The sequence below is a fragment of the Cervus elaphus genome, chromosome 1 (assembly GCF_910594005.1).
Source record: "Cervus elaphus chromosome 1, mCerEla1.1, whole genome shotgun sequence".
Lineage (NCBI taxonomy): Eukaryota > Metazoa > Chordata > Mammalia > Artiodactyla > Cervidae > Cervus > Cervus elaphus.
In genome coordinates this window covers 94,688,366-94,715,108 of record NC_057815.1, presented here as the reverse complement: position 1 = coordinate 94,715,108, position 26,743 = coordinate 94,688,366, and the positions used below count along the sequence as shown (strand labels likewise).

Genomic DNA, 26,743 nt, shown 5'->3' with positions numbered 1-26,743 from the left:
TGCTGGGTCAGATGCATTAGCTCTCCCCCATTGAAAGGAAGAGTTGTTTTAATTCAACACATGAGCAGAAGCTTTCAAAACCTCTGGGAGGATGTGAACGCCTCCTGGAATTGGGAAATGTTCTTTTGTTGTTGTTGTTAAGATTGGAAATTTTCCTTTATTACTTTTTTTTTTTAACTAATTGAGAAACCTGTATGCAGGTCAGGAAGCAACAGAACTGGCCATGGGACAACAGACTGGCTCCATAGGAAAAGGAGTATGTCAAGGCTGTATATTGTCACCCTGCTTATTTAACTTATATGCAGAGTACATCATGAGAAACTCTGGGCTGGAGGAAGCACAAGCTGGAATCAATATCGCCAGGAGAAATATCAATAACCTCAGACATGCAGATGACACCATCCTTATGGCAAAAGTGAAGAGGAACTAAAAAGCCTCTTGATGAATGTGAAAGAGGAGATTGAAAAAGTTGGCTTAAAACTCAGCATTCAGAATACTAAGATCACGGCATCCGGTCCCATCACTTCATGGCAAATAGATAGGGAAACAGTGTAAATAGTGGCTTTATTTTTCTGGGCTCCAAAATCACTATGGATGGTCATTGCAGCCATGATATTAAAAGGTGCTTACTCCTTGAAAAGAAAGTTATGAGCAACCTAGACAGCATATTAAAAAGCAGAGGCATTACTTTGCCAACAAACCGGGTGTTGGTAATGGACAAGGAGTCCTGGTGGGCTGTGGTTCATGGGGTCGCAAGAGTCAGACACGACTGAGTGACTGAACTGAACTGAATCTCCATATGGAACAGAGAGCATCAGGATTACAGCTGGATTCTAGGCAGCAATTACAAGGAGTTTTGGAATGCTTGCTAAGAGAAGAATGATTAATTATTCCTTAAAAATTATTGAATACCTGGTCAATGCCAAACATTGGAGTGGGCCTGGTGATAAAATGGTAACAACATACAGGGTGGTCACTACCCTCATGGAGTTTTCAGTTTTCAGTGGTTGCACAGGCAGAAATAAATTGTATAAGTGAGGCACACAGGACACAGAGCTCATGAAGGGAGATTTACCTAGTCAGTTAAATCTGGGAGAATTTCCCAGAGAAAACTATGCTTGTACAAATAATAGAAAATACTTTTATTATTTTTTATTGAAGTGTCATTGATTCACAATATTATTTTTAGTTTCAGGTGTACATCATGATGCTCCAGCATTTTTACAGTTTATACCCCACTAAAATTATTACAAGAAAATGCCTATAATTCCCTGTGCTCTATAATTTATCCTTGTTGCTTATCTAGAAAATTATTTTTGAATGCCCCTGAAAAGTCAAGGCAAAATACACTGAAGAAATGAAGTTGAAGTAACATTGAGGGAAAAACTGGGACACTATTCCACTGTCGTTCAGGCCTCCTGCTGTGTTCTTTGAACAGAAGCTTATTCCTGGCTTAGGGCCTTTGCACTTGGTTGATGCCACTGTTCCTTCGCTGCTCCTTCGAATCTGATTGCAGACTCTTTCATATTCTTCTTATGGTCACTTTTCCATGACCCTCCTTATTTTGATTAGTCCCTGCTTATCACTCTCAAAACACCCTTTCGTTTTCTTCAGATATGATGATTTTGGATTTTCTTCCATTTATATATATATTTATTTATTTTTTATACTAGATTGTAAGCTTCAAGAACCTGGGCTCCTGGGTCTCTGGGTCACATTAACTGGTCCGAGTCTGACACATGATAAGCACTCAAAAAATATTGAAGTGCTCAATAAATAATGAAGGATAAATGTTTGCACAAGAAGGTTTGTACTGAATTAATTTATTTTGCACAATATTAACCATGTTGTATTCCCTTCACGTTGCAAAATTCCAATAAAACTCCCTTAAAGGTGAAGCTGCTACACAATTCTTTAATGAAGATGAGAAATGAACTTTGTTATTTGCATAATCTGAGGTTTAGTTTTAAAAATAAGCCCCTGGAAATTTACTTTGAAGCACGTAAAAAGGACAGATTAATGGATATATAGACAGGTAGATGGATATATATAAAATAAAACAAGTTTACTAAAATGTAACTTCAAAATTTTGATTATGGCTAAACAGATGTTCACTTGTAAATTCTTTCAACACAACTGTCTTTATGCAAATTTTCATAAATAAGTGTGTGCAAAAATATGTACCTGATTATATTCCTCCTCTGAGTAGAGTTAAGCTTAGTCTATATTTTGTGTCCTTCAGGTTGATGATTAGCAAGAGAATAGTCAAGAAAATCCTTTACAGTATATTGTTTAAGCAACAAATGATAGATTTGGTAGATTTCCACTAGAGCGTTGTGCACTCACATGGTTAATTGGAAGTTGGGAAACTAGAGCCCATGACTCACTATTCCTCTGGCTTGAGATCTGGCTGCTGGTTCCAGGGGACTGAGTAAAGTCAGAAGTGGAAGGTGGCTCCCAGGTGTTACCTGTTGTGATAGGAGAAATCATGGTCTGACTTGTGACTCATAATCCTCTCATCGAAGGAAATGTGCCCTCTTCACCATTAAGATGGTTCAGTGTCTTTCTGTCCTGTGAATCTGCTTGACCTCGAAACTGCTCTTGATTTGATGGTCCAGGATGGGAGGAACCCTCATTACATTAATAACAACCAGCATCTAAATGAGTGCTCCTGGCTTATGAAAGTATTCTAATTGCCTTACTTTATTTGGTTGTCCCAGCAATGCTATGTTGCAAATAAGCCAGGTAATATTATGCATCCACGTATTTTACAGATTGAGGCAATGTGTGAGAGACATGGCCAATTTCATAGCAGCGTACTGAGGAGCTGAAATTAGGACTGAGATTCCTGATTTCTAATTCAATCAGTCACCCTTATCTAATGCCTGACTGAAAATGTAGGCAATTTTTTTACTACCTGATTCTATCGAAAGGAGGGAGACTTTCAAGAAAATAGAGTATCAGAGAAAAGCCACAGGGAAAGTGAACTTTTCCCAGGTTGAATTCATGCTATGTTATCCCAAAATCTCGAATCCAATTCTCTGTTCTGTTCTTCCATGCTTTTTTCAGTGTCTGTCCCTTCTGAAAGGTTAAATCTCTGCTTGAATCTCTCCCAGTGAATTTTTCTGAGTTGGATAATACTCTTTAAGGATTGGGGAGTAGAGACTAGCTAACAGGCATTCTTACTATGCTGCTGCTGTGCCTGTCCTATGTTTCTTGTATCTTCCCCTCCCCAGGTGGCTGTTCTTAGTGAGGTGGAATGATAACTACTTTAATGCATATTCCATCAGCTCCTGGGAAACTATTAGTTCAAATGTGCCCACTGCTCATGACTTGTAATGCAACTTAATTCCCCTTTACTTTTGGTTTCTTGAATGTTTTTGAATGTTGACTACAGAGTCAGATATTCCTGCATCTGAGACTATACTCAATTTACCTGTGCCATCAGGCAAGTTGCTTGGCCTCCCTTAAGTGTCATGTTTTTATTTATAAAATGAGATTAATTATAAAACTTGCCTTTTCTAACTGTGTGAGGACTAAATGGAATAATACTTATGAAGGGTGCAACTCAGTATTTACAGCTTAGGAGATGCTCATAACTATTGCTAAGAATTTTAATAATTCAGTTAGAATATAGAAATGCTCCTTACAAGTTTGATAAAATTCATCTTACTCTCTAATTAGAAGGAATTACATTTACAGCATTTTGTCAACAAAGGTCCGTATAGTCAAAGCTTTAGTTTTTCCAGTAGTTATGTACAGATGTGAGATTTGGACCATTAAGAAGACTGAGCTCCAAAGAATTGATGCTTTTCCATTGTAATGGAGAAGACTCTCAAGAGTCCCTTGGATAGCATAGAGATTAAACTAGTCAATCCTAAAAGAAATCAACCCTGAGTATACACTGGAAGGACTGATGCTGAAGTTGAAACTTCAGGATTTGGCCACCTATTTTGAAGAGCCGACTCATTGGAAAAGACCCTGATGCTATGAGAGACTGAAGAGGAGTGGGTGACAGAGTATGAGATGGTTAGTTGGCATCCCTGACTCAATGGACATGAGTTTGAGCAAACCCTGGGAGACAGCGAAGGACAGGGAAGCCTGCCGTGCTGCAGTTCACTGGGTCACAAAGAGTTCAACACAGCTTAGCTACTGAACAACAGCAATGTTTACACACAGCTTTTTCTTCCTGCATCCTCCCTCCCTCCCTTCCTTCCTCCTGTAGACAGAAAGAAAGGCGCAACATGAGAGCTGTGAGTTAAGTTTTGTTGGAGCAAAATGAGGACTCCAGCCTGGGAGACAGCATTTCTGATAGCTCTGAGAAACTGCTCCAAGGAGGAACTGCTGCCTGACTTACAGTTTTGTTCTTTTATCTCTGAAAACATTTCAGTGTCTTGTTAGGGGATGAGGTAAGTGTCATATATGATTTTAGTGAAGAGGGGACCTGCAGTCATGCACACATTTTGGCAGATATTTGCTGCCAGTCATGAGGAGCAGATTCACCATTAATGAGTTTTTCTGGATATGAACAGATGTAATAACTGGGCTGAAAAAATCTTCTCCTGAAAATATCTACCTATCTGAAGACCTGTCCTGCCAGTTTTTCCAAGAGCACAGAGTGCCTCATTCCTGTTCCCCACTCTAAATTTCTTTCAGAGGGTATTGAATGTCAGCAGCTGCAGCAGCACTTGATTTATTCCTTGTAGAGGTAGCTGTCAAGTGCCAATTTATAGTTGACAGTTCCTTCTTTCCCTCCTTCATTTCTCCCCTCCAGCTCCCTCCCTGCCTTCCTTCTTTCTGCATGTCTTCATTGAGTGTCTCTATCATGTCAGGCGGTCTCTACTCTTCTGGATATTGCAGGTTACAGTGGAAGACTAAGGAATCACACAAATGGATGTAAAAATATATTTCTAGTAATTACTACAGAGTATATCACAAGGAGGCCTTGAATTAATGGGGAGGCTTCCCTGAAATCTTTACCAAGCAAAGGGCTCACTGCTTGAAGCACGTAGAAAGCAATACTATGGCACCAGCTCTTGAGAAGAGTGTTATTTTGAGGCCAACTGGCAAGGAGACATGGGAAGGGCTCAAATCTGTGTCTTTGATCTGGGGTTCGGTCAAACATTATGAGTTGTGGAGGATGTATTCATTGGCAGAAATGTTGGTGGAGCAGGTTTCAACTAGTGGACTTTGGAACTTGTCCATTTATGATAGGATATGGTTGAAGCTTCAACCTGGGATCTTCTAGGATGGAGAACCCTTCACTTCTAAAAAGATTCTGGCATTAAAGTTCTAGTCATGTCCTGATCCTTAAGTTCCCTGGAGGTGGTGCGGAGACTTAGTTTTTGGGTGTTATTTGAGGTCAGACATTCTTCCCTTGTGCCTGCTTTGGCTGCCTGGGCCTGAAGCTGAGGGAGGGAGGGGCACAAGGTGGGAGAGGGTTCCTGGAGGAAGGCCGGTGCTGGTCGTCTGCTGGCAATCACCAGGTTGCAGATTGCAACTTTATTCCAAGGGCAATGGGGATCCATTGAAGAATTTCAGGTAGGACTGTAACGCAACTCTCATGAGTCATTTAGTTTAAATGGAAGTCTACCCAGTTAAGCCATCTTTATTCAGGTGGATAGTGAGCAGAGGGCAGACATGATACACAGGATTGATCATCTGAATTCTAATGCCACACTCAGTGATCTGGGAAGTTGTGAAAGTAATAGACCTTGAGTGTCCTCCTTTGGGAATCTTATTGAACAAGCTGTTAAAAATTCAATTGAGTAAATCTGAAGACTTCATTGGCTTTATTCAATGACTTCTGAATCAAGCAATATCCCAGTTAGTAAGCAGAAGGGAATTCTGAGAGGTTGTGCAAATGGAAGGTTTTTATAGGAAGAAAGGAGGGGCAAGGAAGCCATCAGCAAAGTATATTGAGGGCAGACACTTTTTTTTCCCCCCGTTGGGGGAGGGATTACAAGGGTTTTCTCTGAGCCAGGGGCAGGAATGGAGAAGGAGTAAAACACAGCACATTGCCTACCCCAAAATTCCAGACTAGCTGATTAAGATAACATTTCTGGGGAAGGCTGTAACTGCAATTATGTCAGGTATTGTAGAGGTTTGGTACCATGGGCTTTAGCACAAGTGACACTTTTGGGGCCTGTGGTTTTCTCTTTAGCACCTGCACATCTGCATTATGTTTGTGGATGCGTGCGGTAAGCCTCCTTCCAGAGGGCTCCAGACTTCTTCAGGGCCCTGCAAGAGGAGCAGAGAAAATCATGAGCGGGTAAGACTCAGGTCAAAGGAGCTACTTCATGGAACATTTGCTCTTTTACTTAATACTTTACAACATTGTCGTTTTCAACTATATCTGAAAGACCTCTTTCTATCTTGTCCGGTGGAGGGAGTCAAATACACTGACTTATGAAGGTGAGTTCACATTTTCTATATGGAGGAGACTGATATTTTGTTTTATGCTTTTCTGTACTCCAAAGCATCACTTTCCTTTTCTCCAGTATTAAAAGAAAAAGCTCTGCTGAATCTCTGTAAGATAAACCATATGACTATAAACCAACTCGTCCTGTATCCACCTACCTCTCCTACTTTATAAAGTGAAACATTTTCCTAGGCTCTGGTGACACAGAAGTGAATAAGAGTGATGAGAGTCTTGTCCACCTGGAGTTCCTGGTCTGCACTGGGAGACACATATTACCCAACATGCTATTTAATCATGATTGTGATAAAAGTCAGACATGAAGAGAAGCAAGCATGTGACAGGTTTAGTCTTGGGGGCAAGGGAGGACTGAGATGAAGAAAAGACCTTTCAGGTGAGCTTTGGAGAGTGAATGGAACTTGAGAAGGTGACAGGGGCGGGGGGAGGCAGGTTGGAAGATTATTCTAGATAGAAGTAAAGGTGAGCAAGGATGTGTCATGGGCAAGGGGCAGGGAGTTCTGTAGCAACTGAAGGGGGTTCAGATATCTGGAGGCCAGGAAAGGAAGAGGGCAGTGGTAGAAAGTGAAGATGGATTACTGCTCAGGGATCAGATCTGACCAGGTCTAGCCTTGATGGCTTATTTATTTATATTAATAAATATTTTTTCCTAATGTGAAGATAAAAAATATTCAACCGAGGTTTTGGCTGTTAATTTGATGAGCACAGGATTTTCTAGGTAACTGTGCATGCTTTAGGATGAATATGGCTTCTCAGTTCCTATAGGAAGAGTCACCCCTGCCTGTCCCACCAGACCCTGCAAGCAGCTTAGTTTTCAACCCTGATCCAGATGAACGGAGAGTCCCTTCTACTGGTTAAGTTCTAAAGCATGTCAAGGCTTTGTGGGTGATACAAAGACAAATAATACAGAACCCTGGTTTATATGAAGCTTGTAATTTAGTAGGGCACCAAGATATTTTCACTAAGAAGTACCTAGAAGGCAGCAGGTAAATGGTAGGAATGACTATTATCATTTCTCTGTTAGTGTTGCTCCTTATAAAGCCTCCTGTCCATGCTGGGCACATGAATGTTCCTTAATAAATAGCTATTGACTGAATGATGATTGATAAAGCAGTGAAGAGTCTGGGGACCAGCAGTGAAGGGAAATGAGAGCTGTGGGTTGGGGGACTGTTATTACCTGGCAATATCTCCAAATGCCTTCAACATGGGCTTGTTCACATACGGCAGTCCATGCTTGGCACACAGTGACTTCACCAGAGGTGCCACCTTGTGGTAATTATGGCGTGGCATTGTGGGAAACAGACTAGGGGAACAGAGGAGATATACAACTTTTCAGACCTAAGGAGAAACCCAAAGTTCCCTTCCTTCTTTTAGAAAATAAAATGGTATCAACCACAGAGACCCAACCTTGACCTTGCACAATTCTTTAGTTCTGGAAAGTTAAAAAACTTGCTGGCAGACTCATCTTATCCCTTCAGTTCAGTTCAGTTCAGTCGCTCAGTCATGTCTGAGTCTTTCCGACCCCATGAACAGCAGCAGTGAACTACCCGTTTCCTCTCTGTAACTGATCCTTTGGTAAAGTATTTCCAGATACCGTTTAGAAATTGCAGCAGGGACTCCACTTCCTTAGTTATTTTGTAAACTTGGCTCCAAAGACACAGATAAGAAAATATTTGAATTATAACATAGTTAAGTTTGAACACAAGTTGGTTACCCAAGTGTCCTGATATTTCTTAGGTTTTGCCAACAAAGCAAATGCAAAGAAATCGCCAATTTCTAAGCCCATAGGAATCTGGAAACTGAGTCACTGATACTTTTCCAAGATTTCACTCCATTTACTCACAATTGTGACACTTCCTTCATTTCTTTCTTCCCTTATCTATCATTGTTGTTAATTGAAAAATAGCATCCTTTAGAGAGCCCTGGTTCATTTTTTTCCCTTAAGTTGGTGAGTCTTCTGCTCTGCTCTGGACTATATGGAGGGCAGTTATTAGTGACAGCCCTTGCCCTTTATCATGAACTGTTTCTCTTACTCACTGGTGCTCAATTTGGAAGTTCAAGTGCCCAGTGAACCAGTCATTGAAAAAGGACTGTTCAACATTACAGGTGGCCAAGACCTGCAAAGAAAAAGCTTACATTAGATGTAGATGAGCCCGTGACAAACAAGAGATTTAGTTACTCTTTTATTTATCCATCATTCAACAAGTGCTGATTGAGTATGCATTTTGTGTCACAAACCATGAGGGATAAAAATAAGTCCCAGGTCTCAGGGACCTTGCAACTATAAAGGAAATAAGGCATTTTGCTAAGAAGTATAGATAAGGCAATAGATATAAAGAAGTGAATAGGATCTGAGAGGACTAAGTCACTATCAGCCCTCAAAATCAGAAGACTAAGGTATTGTGAGTAAGGACTTTGGCAGATGGAAGTGGGATTGTAGGACTCTGGTAGAAATTATAGGAGTTTGAATGTTATTACCACAGAATAGACTTAAAGGACTTCTAAATGGGGAATAAAGCATGCAAGGGCTTTAATCAAGGGCTCTGTGCCTAGAAATACATTTATTAATATATTAATATATACAAGTAGCTTCCTTTTTAATCTAATGTATTTTATTTTACACAAAGACAGACTGACAAGAAGTTTATAGGATTCTCCAGACTATGTAGAATGCTTATGAATGTGACTTTTATTCAATGCCTTTCTAAGATATAATTCTTGTTAGGGTTGTTGCCATTTTTAACGTTATTTTTGCAGTTGTTCTATGTCAGGGTTCCTTGAAGTGTACTTTAGAGCACCTTGGGGTTCCCTAGGACACTTTCAGGGGATCTTCAATGTCAAAATGATCCCCATAATACTTCTGAGACAGTATTTGCCTTTTTCATTCTTGTTCATGCATGCTTATACCATGGGTTTTTCCAGAGGCTATTAAACATGGGATGATGTCATCACTCTGATGTTAACCTTTATTGACTTTATCTTGTTTTTTTTTTAAATCAATTAATATATATTTTTAAACTCTCAGTTTCAATTTCAAATACAGTAAGTATCAGTGGATATAACCTCCACAAAAGAAAGCTCTTTCACATTCTCAATAAGTTTTAAGAGTGGTTTCTTGATCAAAAAGATTGAGAACCACTGCTGTGTGGAGTGTCCACTGAACTTGGAAATGAGCATGGAGAAGGAAGCAGTATGATGCCTGGATTCTCCAGGTGATCACAACACAGCCAGTGTCAGGCTTAGGGGGCAGTGGTATTCTACATGGGTCACAAGTCTTTTAATTGTTAGCTGCATTCTCCCCGAGAATGCTGAGTCTCCCCTCTGGGCCCCACTATCTATACAATGAAATGAGGGGGATTGCAGGGTTCTCCATTCTGTTATTCTAGGAGTGTGAGATTCATTGAAAGACTGTTTCATGTTGAGGCAGGTTTAGTAAACCTTGCTTGTAAAGTGCCGCACAGTAAATGTTTTAATTCTGCATCACAGCTACACAGTTCTGCTGTTTTAGAATGAAAGTTATCAGAGAATATGTAATGTATAAATGTGGCTGTGTTCCAATAGAACTACAAAAACACAGACTGGACTAGATTGGCCCTTGGACTATAGTTTATTAAGCCTTGGTTAAGAGCAAAGTTTCTGAAATCAAACTCCCGAGGTTTAAAACCTGCTTCTAGGGATTTCCCACTGGTCTACTGGTTAAGACTGTGTGCTTAACACAGGTTTGATCCCTGGTAGGAGAACTAAGACCCGGCATGCCACACAGTGTGGCCAAATAAATAAATAAATAAAACTTGCTTCTACCACTTATTAGCTGTGTGATCTTACACAAGTTATAGAACTTCTTCATACCTCAATTTTACCATTTGTGAAGTGGGAGTACTCTGAGCATGTAGCTACATGCAAAACAGTTGACAAAGCCTGGCGCCTGTAAGCCTCCAATAAGTATTATGTGAGGTAAGCAGATGGTAATCAGGATGCTTTGGTGGATGCTTTCCCAAGAACAGCATTATTACCTGAGTGCTGAACCAGTCCTGGTTCTCCTCTTTGCTTATTTTCATTGGTATGTGGCTCATCTGGGTAACATATGCAATCCACGGACTCTCAAGAAAGCTTTAAGAGAATAAAAGGAAGTTTAGATCATTCCTTGGGGAGTTTCAGTTCCAGTCACTGGGCTTGCATACCCACTGGCAGATCTGGCCAAGCATTAGAGGAAATGGCAGTGACTCAAAGGTTGCAATAAAGTGGTGGTTATTTGTTTTTCATCTTTGCAGACCTTTTATATCTGAAGATTACACACTAGGGAATCAGTCACACTCCCTGTCTTGCAGCCTACTGTACCAGAGCAGCGTCCCCAGTATTTTCTGAAGGCGTTGGTGCAAGGCTCAGAAGACCCTAGATAACTGAAGGTCAGGCTTCCCTGGTGGCTCAGTGGTCAAGATTCCATCTGCCAGTGCAGGAGATCTGGGTTTGATTCCTGGGTCAGGAAGATCCCCTGGACAAAGAAATGGCAACCCACTCCAGTATTCTTGCCTGTGAAACCCCCAGAGCAGAGGAGCCTGGCAGGCTACAGTCCATGGCGTCACAAAAGTGTTAGACATGACTTAGCAACTATAGTGACAACAACTTAAGCATATAGGCAATGTGATTAACAGTTTGGCTGTTGTCATCAGATAGAACTGGGGACGAGTTGTGATTTGGCACTGCTACTGGCCCTTATTAGTTCTTGAGTGAGTGATTTCATTTCTCTGAACTTTAGTTCTCTTACCAGAAAAACGAAATTGATACTATCTACATTGCCTGGTTGTGCATTGTTTTATTACATCAAATAAGATAATGCATGTAGAGTGAGTGAAGTCGCTCAGATGTGCCTGACTCTTTGCGACCCCGTGGACTGTAGCCCACCAGCTCCTGCATCCATGGAATTTTCCAGGCAAGAATACTGGAGCGGGTTGCCGTTTCCTTCTCCGGGGGATCCTCCCGACCCAGGGATGGAACCCGGGTCTCCCACAATGCAGGCGGGCGCGTTGCTGTCTGAGCCAGCAGGGAGGCCCACCGTGAGCCGTCAGCAAACCGCCTGACGCGGAGGAGCCGCCGCCGCTATGAGCAGGGACGTGAGTGATGAGGGAGGGATGCATCGCGAGGTGAACAGGCCGATTCAGTTTAAAGTGCTTTTGATGTGGGGAAAATCTCTAGTCATAAAATAACTTTTTAAAAAACTGGGCTCTTACTATCTCCGGTAGAATTATGATGTCCAGCTGGATTACAGTTTGAAGGACTTGGTGATCAGGCAGAATGCTATTGTCCTTTGAGAAACATGCAGGTCCACTTAAATGTGGATATTTTTTAGTAAACACATACTCTACTACAAGATTAGTGCTTGCCTGAATTCTCAGTTGTGGAACCACATATATGAATAGATGACTATGGAGCTTGAATATCTTTGGATTTTGGTAACTGAGGTGGGTCCAGGGAATAATCCTCCTCAGACGCTGAGGGATTACTATACCACAATTGGGAATTAATCATGTGGGAAAAAAGGCAAGATTGGGCAAATTCAGTTTCCAAGAAACTCATTCAACTATTTCAGCTGTTTTATCCCACATTTTCTTGGAAATATCTCAGTTACTAGTATCTGGTCTGGTGTCATAATCTGCTAATCATTGCTATTCATAAATAGCTCAGATAAGAAAGGTAAGAGGACCATCCAGAATAAGAGTAGGAGAATATTATTCTTTACTTACTTGACTAAGCACATGAGCCCCAAGGTTCCAAAGATTCCATAGAAAGGAACAAATGTAAAAAAAAAAAAAGTAAAAAAAAAAAAAAAGAAAGGAACAAATGTGATGAAATAGCGAATGTAAGAGCTGCTGACCCAGGCGATGTCCTGCAGAAAGAAGTGCTTGAAAGTTAAGCTAGTGGAAATAAAACTGGCTAAATCTTATATCCTGGTACTCAAGGAAGCTACATCTGGAAAGGACCAAGCATGCACAGTTCCCCTTTTCTACTAGCCTGATCGAGCTCTAGAGAAGGAATCGAGTTGCTCACCTCCCAGCACCTTCTCCGGCACATCTCTTTCATGGATTTCAGGTTCAAAGCTACCGGCATGAAAAGGTGGACCCCAACTGAGGAAAAAAAAAAAAAAAAGAGGATAGTGAAAAAATAAGCAGATATGATTCCTGTGGAAGCGAGTGGGAGTTGATCTTAACATGCTACCCCTGGAATATTTCCCCTGAGAAGGGATGGAAGATGGAGATCCACAGCCACATCCTGGATGCTGCTGGGCCTTTAGAGTCTCTGAGCCTGAACCAGGACTTTGGTTCAAGCACCCTTAGGGAGACTAGGGAAGCTTTGAAGATCTGAGTCATTCCTGATGAAGGCATCCTGGAATGCTTCTGCTCTGAGCTTTCAAGTTTTCTCAAGGTCCCTGGAATCCTTCAATCCTTCACGATCCTTCGTGTTGAGCCCTGTCACAATATGTTGAAGTGGCAGATATAGAGCAGGCATACTGAGTCTGGTCTGATAGTTATTTACCTGCTCATCCCCCAGGACCACTGAAGTTCCCTGGAGCACATAGGAGTCATATGGACAACCTTCAGACTTTGACAACTCTCTCCTTGATCAAACTTGAGCCAGAAGCTCTGGAGTCCCCTTCCTGACTAGGCTCCACTCTTGACCTGCAAACTTTCAAAGTCTGTGAACTGTCAGCACAGATGATTTTGTCCACCCTACAAACTAAGAGACTCACAGAAATGCTAGAAATCGTTTCTAAGAACAGTTCAAGGCCATGCTCTTGAGATGACTCCAGCCCCCTTAAAATTCTTGCATGAGAAAGTTCAAGACTGTCCAAAGAACTTAATGCATGTTCAGTAGGCTTCTGACCTCCTCTTTCTTTGATCATTTGTTAGAAAATGTACAATTATAAAATTCTTACTCTGTCCCTCTGAGATGGATCTTCCCTGACCCAGAAATGTCTTTCTCAAGGACTTGGGAGTCATCCTTTGGAGTACAGTCTTAGAGGATCGGGCTCTGTCCTGCAGTCTTTGGAAGGGTAAGGAGTTTGACTTTGATAAGCACCAGTGAGAAGACACACATGGCTTAACCACATGACCAGCTTCCCCTCCCTTTATCCTCTTTCCCTAATTTCCTTTAGCATGACCCGGTGTTTTCAAAGTCTCCCCCCTTTCTTTTCTGAGAGTTGTGCTCAGCTTATACTGAAGTACCTTTCCTTACTACAGGAATCTGCATGAAAGCTGTCTTGCCACCTTTATGAAATGTCAAGCTTCATCACCCTTTGACAGGTTAAGTATGACTCATTTGTACCTGTCATACTAAGCTGAAGACATTTGAAAGAAAATGACAAAATGAAACAGCTCCTGAGGACGATGTGGTTTGTAAGCTGGGCATTCTGCAGTGAAGCTACAATATTCACCCATTCCTCATAAGCTAAGGCTGTATTGTTTTACTACACACAGGAGGAGAGTTCAGACAAGAGACCCCAACAGTTTTTTCTTATGTGAATACACATCTGTCTGGGCTGGAATAGCTACCTTTCAAACTGGAGAACCAGTGTCCTCTACACCCATTTTGGTCATGAAAGAGAATAACCGCACTAGGAGAAGTCCTCAGAATTCTAGCACTGGAAGAGGCTGCAGTGGTGGTTGAGCCTCGTGTCTCAGAAAATGGACTCACAGGCCACCCCAGTCAGGCAGGAGACAGATGACCACTGGTGGCCAGTGTTTGGGCGAGCCAGATCATCTGCAACCGCTTCTCAATCTTAACACTGCTGGCATCTTAGGGTCAGATAATTCTTTACTGTTCAGGGCTGTTCTGTGTCCTGTAAGGCATTTCATGACATCCCTGGCTTCTGCCCCATGGATGTCAGTACCATTCTCCCGCTTTGTTTTGATAATCAAAAAAGTATCTGTACGGTGTCAAATGTTGGGGGCAACTATGCTCTTAGGTGAGAACCACTGATCTACAGGAAATGTTTGGAAACTTTCCTAATTTGGGTTTCTTTTCCAAATGAGTAAGCATGTTTTAGACGAGCATATTTTGGGGTCCTAAACTTTCCTTTGTGAGCTATCATCAGTTTGACTTGGTTAAGAGCAGAACATTTTTGCTTCTAATATTTTCATTGGTATTAGCACTATTCAGCTACCCTATTTTCTCTCAAGCCTAGAACATGTCCAGATCTATCTTATATGTGTGTGTATCTGTCCACTAAAATATGTTCTCCAGCTGTATGTAAGCTGTGGGAACAGTCAACTTTCTTTCACACAGAAGCTCTGCAGGTGACTTTTATTCATGAGACTCTGCTTTCTCTGGCACCTACAGTCAGTACTTAAGCATTCTTTTCCTAGTTTTCCTCCCTATGCACATACACTATCCTTTTCTTCTTTATAAGTATTGTATTTAGTTTATCCAGCACAAGAGTCACATATTCCAGACCCCTTGATTGGCGTCCTGCCTCCCATCCTTCTTGGAACATCTCCTTCCCTGTACAGTAGCCAGAGTGATGAGATGCCCATTAAGAATGCCTAATTGCTCTTCTGTTTTCCTTTTCAGATTTCACCCAGGTAAGTCTGAAATAAAGCATGCTGCTTTTTTGAGGCACAACAAGACATGGGATCGTCTCTCTGTGGGAGGATTTCAGTCATGCCTTCTGTTTTGACAACAGTTTGCTTCAAGGAAACGGGAAGATAAGGATTGTGGCTTCCTGTGTGACTCACCCGTGCAGAAGTACAGGTGCTGCTTCTCGTAGTTGATGAATTTGATTTTGTTCTTCCCATACTGAATGGAGAGAATAAAACTAAAGTAAGAACAATATAGACTTCTGTTATTATACTCAAGGTTGTGTGTGTGTGTGTGTGTGTGTGTGTGTGTGTGTAGAATCTCTATAGAAAGAGCCATCTGGTCAGAGTTCATTTACTGTCAAACTAAAGCCACTGAAGAACCAGAACCAAAGGGGGAGGAAATACTTTGGTGCCTTTTTCTTTATTTAAATGTGGGCAATTCTTGCAGGGGTGGCTTATCCCATTTGAATTCAGGGATTGTGATTGTTTATTATTATTCCCATGGGAGCCATTTTAAAATATTTGTCCTGGTGTGGAATGGAATGGTGATTCAGGAGGAATATTTCTGATAAGTTTTTAAGGTCTTCTTCAAACTATGTGCTTAGAATTTTGCTTGAAGCACAGTCTGCTTTTATCTATTCATCCATTTAACAGGTATTTGTTGAATGATTGTGTTATAAGACACATAGTCATAACCTCTAGTATCTACTTCATCTTTCCTCCTTTAACTCCATCGTGGATCTCATGCTGTGATTTACTCATTTTAAGGCTTGATAATGTATAATCTTACCACTGGGAATTTGAGTCATTTCCTAGGGGTCTTCTTAGTTAATTTAGTCTGTGTCCAAATGTACAAAGGCAGCAAGTATCTTAAGAGGAAGCATAGAAGTAATGGTTTATCTCTATTACCTAAGAGACACTTAATAAATGTTTAGTTGAAGGAATTAATGAATGAATGATAATTCAAATCTCCTCTATAATTTTACCATATGTCAGTCACTTAAAACACTGTGAGCCGTGTTTAATTTTTTGCTTTTCCCATTCTTTTGATACCTTCCCTTCTACATATTTCTTCTGTTATTTCGATATTAGACTTGACCCTTCTTTCTCTTACTATTGTAAATAAAAATAAATGTCATGGTGATAAAGTAATGATAGTTACTTGCAGTTACTCCCAGGTTCTGGATATTTAAGGGGTAGGAAACTTGAAAGAGGGAGTCAGTGGGAAATTTTGGAGAGCTGGCAAATGTAGGTCAAGGATTGATTCTTGAGTATTGCTCCAAAGGAGAAGTCTAACTTTTCCAGAATATGAGTACAGGACCTGGCCCTGGGGGATCTAATTAATACTTATTAAAAGAATGAATGTTTGAAGAAAGTGGTAGAAAGACTGACAGTAAAATGGGAAGAACAGAAACAGTTAAGGCTTACCAGAATTAGTTTTGTTGTGAAACAACTGAATTTTAGAGATTAAAAGAGTTTAAGTAAGGTGTTGTGAGTTGCTTTGAAATTAAAGTATACAGAACCTAAGGCTCAAGGGATATGTCTCTAGAATGGTGGAGAAGTGATGATGTCTCCATCCTCTGTGAAGAGGCAGCATGAGAACTGGATACAGTTCTACAGAAGGCACTTCTGGAGGGGGTCAGGCTGCCTCATGAACTCCAGTGAGGCAACTCTCCATTGCTGTGAGGGAATGAGGAGAGAAGTCAAAATGTGATAAGTTTAGTGGTCAGCCGAGGAGTTCACAGGGATTCCTTGGTGGCTCAGACTGTAAAGAGTCTGCCTGTAATGTGGGAGGTCCAGGTTGGATCCCTGGAGAAGGAAATGGCAACCCACTCCACTATTCTTCCCTGGAAAAGCCCATGGATGGAGAAGCCTGGTGGGCTGTAGTCCAAAAGGTCACGAAGAGTCAGACATGACTGATCGACTTCACTTCAGGAGTTTGCAGACTTTAGAGAGCTCTGACTCCTTTGCAGAGTCATTGTGAAGAACAACTGACTGAAGACTACAGTCAAGGTATCTTTCTTTTTTCCTTTATATCTCGGCAGGAGACTTTTTTTGCTAATTGGAAGAAGGTTGTCTTCCAAAACTGGGAAAACCTATTTTCAGAAAGTTGCACAATTCTGGTCACCACAAAGTCCATGGAGCAACTGACCAAGCTACACTCCTTTGTTGTTAGAAAGCTCCTAAATTCTTCCAGAAGGAGATAGAACCTCTTCCTAAGCACTTAATTCTCAGGATCCATTATTTCTTCTCAAGGAAAGATACCTTTCTGTGCTTATCCTTATACCTTCTATGTTGAAATCAGACTCTGAAAATCTTGGTAATAATCCTTACATGCTGGTTTTTAAGCTGAGGTTTAAGAAAGTTAACAGCTAAGACATCCTGGAGTTTGCTGTCCTTTTCCTGTTGCTTAAGAAGTCTGAATTAATCAATGGAACAAAAAAGAAAGCCCAGAGATAAATCCATGTACCTACGGACACCTTATCCTCAACAAAGGAGGCAAGAATATACAATGAAAAATAGACAACCTCTTTAACAAGTGGTGCTGGGAAAACTGGTCAACCACTTGTAAAAGAATGAAACTAGAACACTTTCTAACACCATACACAAAAATAAACTCAAAATGGATTAAAGATCTAAATGTAAGACCAGAAACTATAAAAGTCCTAGAGGAGAACATAGGCAAAACACTCTCCGGCATAAGTCACAGCAAGATCCTCTATGACCCACCTCCCAGAAATTGGAAATAAAAGCAAAAATAAACAAATGGGACCTAATGAAACTTAAAAGCTTTTGAACAACAAAAGAAACTATAAGCAAGGTGAAAAAACAGCCTTCAGAATGGGAGAAAATAATAGCAAATGAAGGAACAAAGGATTAATCTCAAAAATATACAAGCAACTCCAGCAGCTCAATTCCAGAAAAATAAATGACCCGATTAAAAATTCGGCCAAAGATCTAAACAGACATTTCTCCAAAGAAGACTTACAGATGGCTAACAAACACATGAAAAGATGCTCAACATCACTCATTATCAGAGAAATGCAAATCAAAACCTCAATGAGGTACCATTACATGTCAGTCAGAATGGCTGCTATCCAAAAGTCTACAAGCAATAAATGCTGGAGAGGGTGTGGAGAAAAGGGAACCCTCTTACACTGTTGGGGGGAATGCAAACTAGTACAGCCACTGTGGAGAACAGTGTGGAGATTCCTTAAAAAACTGGAAATAGAACTGCCATATGACCCAGCAATCCCACTCCTAGGCATACACACCGAGGAAACCAGAGCTGAAAGAGACACGTGCACCCCAGTGTTCATCGCAGCACTGTTTATAATAGCCAGGACATGGAAGCAACCTAGATGTCCATCAGCAAATGAATGGATAAGAAAGCTGTGCTACATATACACTATGGAATATCACTCAGCCATTACAAAGAATTCATTTGAATCAGTTCTAATGAGATGGATGAAACTGGAGCCCATTATACAGAGTGAAGTAAGCCAGAAAGATAAAGACCAATACAGTATACTAATGCATATATATGGAAATTAAAAAGATGGTAACGATAATCCTACATGAAAAATAGAAAAAGAGACACAGATGTACAGAACAGAGTTTTAGACTGTGGGAGAAGGCGAGGGTGGGATGTTCAGAGAGAACAGCATTGAAACAAGTATACTATCAAGGGTGAAACAGATCACCAGCCCAGGTTGGATGCATGAGACGGGTGCTCAGGGCTGGTGCACTGGGAAGACCCAGAAGGATGGGATGGAGAGGGAGGCAGGAGGGGGGATCGGGATGGGGAAAACATGTAAATCCATGTCTGATTCATGTCAATGTATGGCAAAAACCACTACAATATTGTAAAGTAATTAGCCTCCAACTAATAGAAATAAATGGAAAACAAAAAACAAAAAACGAATTCTGAATTAGAGGTGAGGTCCTAAGTGTATTATGAGGCATTTGAGGTGAGTTTCATGTATAAATGAACCAAAATAACCTAAACTAAAAATAACAGCTTAGTTTCTTCCAACAGCTAGAATTAGTTGACATAAATAGATACATAGGTGATTCCTGATTTAGCACTCCTCGAATGTACTGCCATGCCTTCTTATGAGTGATTTAAACTGAATGACTTTTAAGATCATAGAGTCATTCATTCCACATTTTCTTATTTTCTTACAACACCAGATTCACTTATTTCAAATCTATATCCTGGACTTAAAAGAAGAAGAGATGTTCTGACAACATACTTGAATCCAGAATTTCCAGCCTGATCTCAAGACAAAGGTGTAGACCTTTCCAAGAGCCACTTCCTGAAACATTTCTCTAAGTGCCTAATATTTCTAAACATACCTTGACAGGTTGTAAATCTCCAATAACAAGAAATGGTTCTACATCAATATCTGGGTCTTTGAGGTAGATATTTGTTTTGACATGGTGTTGGAAGTGCTGGTTATTCCACCATTTTACAGATAGGCCCTGAGGAGAAGAGAACATTCATTAGCTGGAAGATTTCTCTCCTGAAATATCTTTCATTATCAGAGTTTTCCAAAACTAAAGAAAATCAACCTTGAATATTCATTGGAAGGACTGTTGCTGAAGCTGAAGCTCCAATACTGACCACCTGATGTGAAGAGCCAACTCACTGGAAAAGACCCTGACCCTGGGAAAGATTGAGGGCAGGAGGAAAAGGGGATGACAGAGGATGAGATGGTAGGATGGCATCACCGACTCAATGGGCATGAGTCTGAGCAAACTTTATGAACTGTTGAAGGACAGGGAAGCCTGCTGTGCTGTGTTCATGGGGTCTCAGTGAGCCGGACATGACTAGCGCCTGAATAGTAACAATCAGCGTTTTCTGCCTACATCTCCAAAGTTTAATTAGGATATGGATTCCTGGGACATGCCATCCCCCATTCCTGGGTCACAGAATGATTTATTGGCTAGAGGCTCTAAAAGCCTACCAGCAAATAATTATCTTATCCAGGAACACAAATTCCAGGCTAAAACATCTCCTGATAATGAAGAAGAATAAAACCGATTAAATGAAATGTTTTTCCATCTTTTTTTTTTTTTTTTGGTCCTGCTTTTAAAAAGAGATATGAAATAGGTAGAGCAGAGAGTACACTTCTTATTTTATCAGTAAAGAAACCAGCTCTAAAACTAATTAGTTCTGGGGGGAAAATGGCCCCCGGGTTCCTACTTTAATACATATTTTAAAGAGTCATGGATCTGAAGTCATCTCCTATGAGAGTTTGCCTCTGATCATCACATTTTCAAATTTCAATGATCTCATTAAATATAAATGAGAATAAAACTATTTTAGTTGATGCTGAGCTCATATCATTTCTGATTAGGTTGTTTTGGATTTTTTTTTTTTTTTCTCTTTCAGTGAAAATCTGAAGGTTTTAACAGAGAAAAGGGTTTGGAAGCACATCAACTTAGTTGAATCCACTGGATTGTATAAATGCTTCTGTGTGGTTTGGGAAAATTATCTACCCTCTGATGTTCAATTTCATCTTCAGTAAATATAGTATAATGTAATGACATTTACCTGCATGGGTTGTTTAAGGAGACATGAGATTCTGTATGTAGAATGCTGGCATATTGAGATATTCAATTTCTCTTCCCTTCCCATATTTCATTAATCATTTATAGAAGAATAAGCAATAGTCATAGTTTTTATTGCATATCTGACATTTCTCAAAAATCTCAAATGTATATTTTAGATCTGCAGTGCTCAATAGAGTAGCCATTATCTACGTGTGGCCACTGAGCACTTAATATGTGACCACTCGAATTGAGGCAGGCTGTGTAAGTATATAATACATACTAGATTCAAAGGCTCAGAATGAAAAAAGAAATGTAAAATATATTAATAATTTGTATATTTCTTTCATGTTAAAGTGAAAATATTTGGAATATATACAGGAGTGATAAAGTTGGAAGAGGGTGTTTGCTGTGAGCAGTGTGTTCTCTCGGCAAAATTCTGTTGGCCTTTGCCCTGCTTCATTCACTCCAAGGTCAAACTTGCCTGTTACTCCAGGTGTCTCTTGGTTTCCTACTTTTGCAACCAGTCCCCTATGATGAAAAAGACATCTTTTTTTGGTGTTAGTTCTAGAAGGTCTTATAGATCTTCAAAGAACCATTCAACTTCAGCTTCTTCAGCATTGATGTTTGGGGTATAGCCTTCGATTACTGTGATATTGAAGGGTTTGCCTTGGAAATGAAGAGAGATCATTCTTTCATTTTTGAGATTGCATCCAAGTACTGCATTTTGGACTCTTTTGTTGATTATGAGGGCTACTCCATTTCTTCGAGGGGTTTTTGCCCACAGTCATAGATATAATGGTCACCTGAATTAAATTCGCCCATTCTGGTCCATTTTAGTTCACTGATTCCTACAATGTCAATGTTCACCCTTGCCATCTTCTGTTTGACCACTTCCAATTTGCCTTGATTCATGGACCTAACATTTCAGGTTCCTATGCAATATCACTCTCTATGGTATCAGAGTTTACTTCCAGCACCAGTCACATCCATAGCTCAGCATTGTTTTCACTTTGGCTCCATCTCTTCATTCTTGCTGGAGTTATTTCTCCACTCTTCTCCAGTAGCAGGTACCTACCGACCTGGGAGTTCATCTTTCACTGTCATATCTTTTTGCCATTTCATACTGTTCATGGGGTTATCAAGGCAAGAATACTGGAGTACAAAATGAAGCAGGGCGAAGGCTAGCAGAGTTAGCTAGACTTGGATTAATGTGATACTGAATGGTTTGCCTTGGAAATCAACAGAGATCATTCTGTCATTTGGTTTCTCACCGAATCCTAGAACATCAGAGAAAAGCTGAGATCCAGTTGAAGTCCTGATTTTAGAGATGAGAACTCTGAGAGCCAGAGATGGAATCTGACTTGTTCGGGGTTGCACAGTGAGCGTTATCAGAGCCAGGGCTGAAACCGGCTGTCATCAATCCTTGTACTGTTATCAGGTTTCCACCCATCATTCCATTCCTCCATCCATTCCTTCATGCATTCCACACATGCTTATGGAAGGCCTACTGCGTGTTAGGCACTCTGCTAGGCGCTGCATTTCAGGGGTGCATAGGGCAGTGTGCCTGTCCTCCTGGAGCATATGTGAGGGGGATAAGGCCAACTGCCCTGCTTTTTCCAGCAGTCTGGGTTTTGCAACCCTCAACTCTTAAACAGAGCCATCTAACTTTCTGTGGTTTCTCTCTTTTGTTAAACTTTTCTCTATTCTGCATCTTTTCTTTTATTTATACATAGTCCTCCCAGGAACAAAATGGTTGGCTGGATTCCCCTAGTCCCCCAGAAGTACATGTCCAGATCCCTTCTAAGAGTATCCCTACTCATGACTTTATAGGGTATATCTCCTGAGAGGTGTTTCTTTAGTGGTGTCCCAGGGATTGGGCCAAATAGTTTATTGGCTAAGAAAAAAACAGAACTTCTTAATAAAAATAAACCTTTCCTCCTAAACAGTTAAAATTCTAATTTTAGCATATATGTTATAATGTTATATATATATATAGTCACTGCATTGTCAGTATATTTACAGTTACTTGTGGAGTGTGTAGTAACATTTTTTGCTGATAAGTGTATGTAGAAACCACTACTTGGTGAGATGACTTTCAGAATCCCATCATACTCCTGGAACATTCTGTACCTTGAGATGACCCATCACAAATTTTTGCAACAGGTGATCCCACTTGGACTTCTTAAATATGGATAGGTGTCCCATGTCATGTTGCAGAAATCCACTCTGAGCCTGGAAGAGACAGGGTTGCAGTCAGAGAAGTCAACAAGGAAAGAAGAAAGCAGTAAGTGGGCCCGCTGGTGGGTTCGGGACCCCATGAGAACAGTGGAGGTCTCTGTATCTGTCACACTTGCTGAGTGCTTTCCCGTCCCTGCACCTTTGCACAGGTGGCTCTCGAAGCCTAGAATCTTCTCTCTACTGTCAGAATCGTCCAATGTGGAATGGAAGGAGGATGCCTTTGGAGTCAGGCTGACTAGGGCTCTGAACTGTCCTTCACCACTTTACAAGTTATACAACTCTTGGCAAGCTAGTCGGTGGCTCTGAGCTCAGTTCTTTGTCTGAGAAGCAGGGATTATAACATTATACCTTGCTCATTCAGCTGTCTTGCAGGCAAAATACATGTAAAATTCCTGATAATGCTAAGCGGTCAAATATTTTTTTTCCTTTCTTGATTCCAAAAGTTGCTTTTCAAAGAATAAAGCAAGTTGACTTTTCAAGAAAAAAATTAGCATATAAAATTTTGTAATTAACATTGATGTTACTTCTCCATGAAATCATCCCCAGTTGCCTCAATTAGAATTAGATGCCTCTTTCTGCTCCAACAGCACATGCTTGTTTCTTTCCCTTCTGCCTTGTATCGTGTCTAGATATTTAAATGACCATCTCCTCCACTGGATGACTGCTGCCCAAGTGCAGGGTCAGGTGTGTTTCCCTTTGTGTCCCCAATACAGAGTTGTGGGCATAGAATGCCATTTTCAGAAGTCTGTGCTTCATTCAAAGCATTTATCAATTGCCCTGCTACATGCCAGTTGCTGATTGCCATTTCTGGCAGAATCCATGATCCTATTATCATGGGATAATAAATGGACTCTCTTCATAGACTGGTGTATTGATAAATATTGGTGAAATGAGGCTTTTGGCAAGGGTCTCAGGGAATTTTTTTAAAAATACAGATATACAACTTCTTTTTAGTAGAATTTTTTATTATGAAGTAGCATGTATAAATAGTGATATATATATATATATATATATAAACACACGTATAGGTATAAATTAATGTGGGGCTTTCTTTCTTCATGGTGGCTAAGACGGTAAAGAATCTGCCTATAATGTGGGAGACTCAGATTTGATCCCTGGGTCAGGAAGATTCCCTGGTAAAGGGAATGGCAACCTACTCCAGTATTGTTGCCTGAAGAAATCCATGGACAGAGGAGCCTGGTGGATTACAGTCCACGGGGTCTAAAATAATTGGAAACAACTGAGCGATTAAAAAGAAAACAAAATAAGTTCACATATGTGCCCTAGTCTTAGTAAAATCATTGAACAACCATTAAAAATGTTGGTTGGTTAAAGAATGAAAGATATAGGTGAAGGTTACATGGCCCAGAACGGGACTTCAGTTACTGACATTGTGTGGATAATATTGGGCAAAGGGTAGCAACTGTCAAGGATATTTACCACATGCCAGTCTCTGTGCTAGGCACTCTACAGAGTAACTTGTTTAGTTTTTTTAGAACATTTCCATAAAAAATCATTACCCCGTGTTACAGATGAGAGAACTGGGGCTCAGTGGGTTTTGATAACTTGCTGGTGTCAGACGCTGATGAGTAACTTGCCAGGAAGTGCCGGGCAGCCGTTGACACCAGTGTAAAGAGGGAAGAAAAAATTCTGAGGCTTCCCATAGAGCCGCTGCCTGGGCTTAGGACACCTACTTACCTGAGCAACCGTGAGAAGACAAGAAATGAATATTGTGACAAGCCAGCCACTGCCAAAATGCCACACTATTACCCAAGCCAGGGCTTCCAAAATCAAGACCTGGGCGAGGTGAAGGAAGAAGAACCCCAGGTTGGCATGGAACAAATTCATGGTCTCTAATGTCCTCCACAGTTCTTGGAAATCTTCCACCAACTGGGACTGTGAGATAAACGTGCAAGAAAGGAATTAGTTCCTTCAGTGGAGTGGGAGCACAGACGAACATAATTATTAATCTATTTTATCAATGTATGATACCTTAATTTGATGAACTGACATTTATTTATTTAATAAATATAATTAGGCATAATTCAAACAAAAAATGAAACCTTAAAAAATTAACTAAAATCAAAATGCTTAAAACAAGTTATGATAAATTTTTTTCCTGGAGAAGAGACAGATGAGTAGTGATTTGTAAACTCTCCTCAAATTGCTGTGGGACTTATAATTTACTTCTTTTTGGGGGGATGGGGGAGGTTCATTGAACAGATACATAACTCTAAGAATTCTCTTTTTTAAACTGATTAATTATTATTTTTTTTTTTGATGCAGATCATTTCTTTTGAAGTCTGTATTGAATTTGTGGCAATATTGCTTTCATTTTATGTTTTATTCATTTATTGCTGTGAGGCATGTGAGATCTTGGTTCCCTGACGAGGGATCAAACCTGCGCCCCCTTCACTGAAAGGAGAAGTCTTAACGGCCGGGCTGCCAGGGAAGCCCCCATAAGTTTCCTCCTTTCAGACAAAGGCCGCGTTGACGTGTGGGCGACGAGCAGCGTCGCACTGCCGTCAGGTGCACAGCACGTGACCCACACGCACTGTTCCCTCAGAGCCCAGTCCCCGGTCGGCCATTGTGACGTACTGAGTGTAGGTCCCTGCCGAATAGCAGGGCCTTGCTGGTTGTCCGCTTTATGTGTAGACGTGAGTATCTATTCATAACAGTCGCCTTTTTAGATCAATGTGCTGTTTGATCTCTGATTATACTTTGGGGGACTTTGCTATCTATACGGATCTCTGTTACTTTCTATGTTATCAGCTATTTAGCGTGTGCAAAAGATTCCTTTATGAAAGATAGAGTTCACTTTGATTAGTTCTGTGAGATGAATTTCCTGTGAGATGCTCAGAAGCTCTACAGGAATGAGACAGGGTCTCCTGTGGTATTAGAGTGTGTGTCCATTGGTTGGAGGAGTCCTGATTCTGTGTACAAGTACTGTGCTTATGTATGTACGTCAAGTACTAGCACTGATTTACGAACTTGCACATACTCGAGAGTCAGTGTAAGGCCTGGGAAGAAATATCTCCTTAGCTTAATAACTATAATGTGTTTGAAACTCAGACTGTTGAGAAAGTAACCAGGGTATAAGAAGGAAACTTGTTTGTTCAAATATAAAAGAGAAGAGAAATTTGAAATAATAATAAAAAAGTGCTATGAACATAATCCTAGAAGCAAGAAAATTCATTTCAAATTCACTGATACAACTTTTAAATGATCCAGTGCCTGGGAAAGGTTTGGATGGGCTCATCTCTAGAGGCCCCATGAACATCAGAATTCTGGTGGCCATAGATAACTTTAATAGATCACACAGTGTACTAGTCCACAAAAGAGTCTGAAATAGAGTACTTGGGTACAAAAAACAAAAATGAAAGATGATTTCTGTTCATTTCTAAGGGAAACCATTCAATATCAGAGTAATCCAAGCCTGTGCTCTGATCACTAATGTTGAAGAAGCTGAAGTTGGATGGTTCTCTGAAGACTTACAAGACCTTCTAGAACTAACACCAAAAAAGATGTCCTTTTCATCATCAGTTCAGTTCAGTCATTCAGTCGTGTCCAACACTTTGCAACCAAATGGACTGCTGCACGCTAGGTTTCCCTGTCCATCACCAACTCCTGGAGCTTACTCAAACTCATGTCCATTTAGGTGGTGATGCCATCCCACCATCTCATCCTCTGTCATCCCCTTCTCCTCCCACATTCAATCTACCCCAGCATCAGGGTCTTTTCCAGTGAGTCAACTCTTCACATGAGGTGGCCAAAGTATTGGAGTTTCAGCTTCAGCATCAGTCCTTCCAATGAACACCCAGGACTGATCTCCTTTACAATGGACTGGTAGAAATCTCCTTACAGTCCAAGGGACTCTCAAGAGTCTTCTCCAACACCACAGTTCAAAAGCATCAATTCTTCAGCACTTAGATTTCTT

General features: G+C 40.6%; 1 protein-coding gene across 1 annotated transcript in view; it reads right to left on the bottom strand.

The window, feature by feature from the left end:
- Positions 1–6,179: 6,179 nt before the first annotated feature.
- LOC122703190 (fatty acid desaturase 2-like protein FADS2B) overlaps positions 6,180–26,743 on the bottom strand; it is a 41,781-nt gene continuing 21,217 nt past the window's right edge. Inside the window, exons 3-12 of the mRNA XM_043917267.1 lie at positions 24,505–24,702; positions 22,699–22,800; positions 19,369–19,494; positions 15,166–15,226; positions 12,482–12,558; positions 12,178–12,320; positions 10,450–10,546; positions 8,474–8,553; positions 7,614–7,739; positions 6,180–6,240 (exon numbers count right to left, since the gene is read on the bottom strand). Coding sequence (XP_043773202.1) covers positions 6,180–6,240; positions 7,614–7,739; positions 8,474–8,553; positions 10,450–10,546; positions 12,178–12,320; positions 12,482–12,558; positions 15,166–15,226; positions 19,369–19,494; positions 22,699–22,800; positions 24,505–24,702 — 1,071 coding nt within the window. The remainder of the gene's footprint in view (positions 6,241–7,613; positions 7,740–8,473; positions 8,554–10,449; positions 10,547–12,177; positions 12,321–12,481; positions 12,559–15,165; positions 15,227–19,368; positions 19,495–22,698; positions 22,801–24,504; positions 24,703–26,743) is intronic.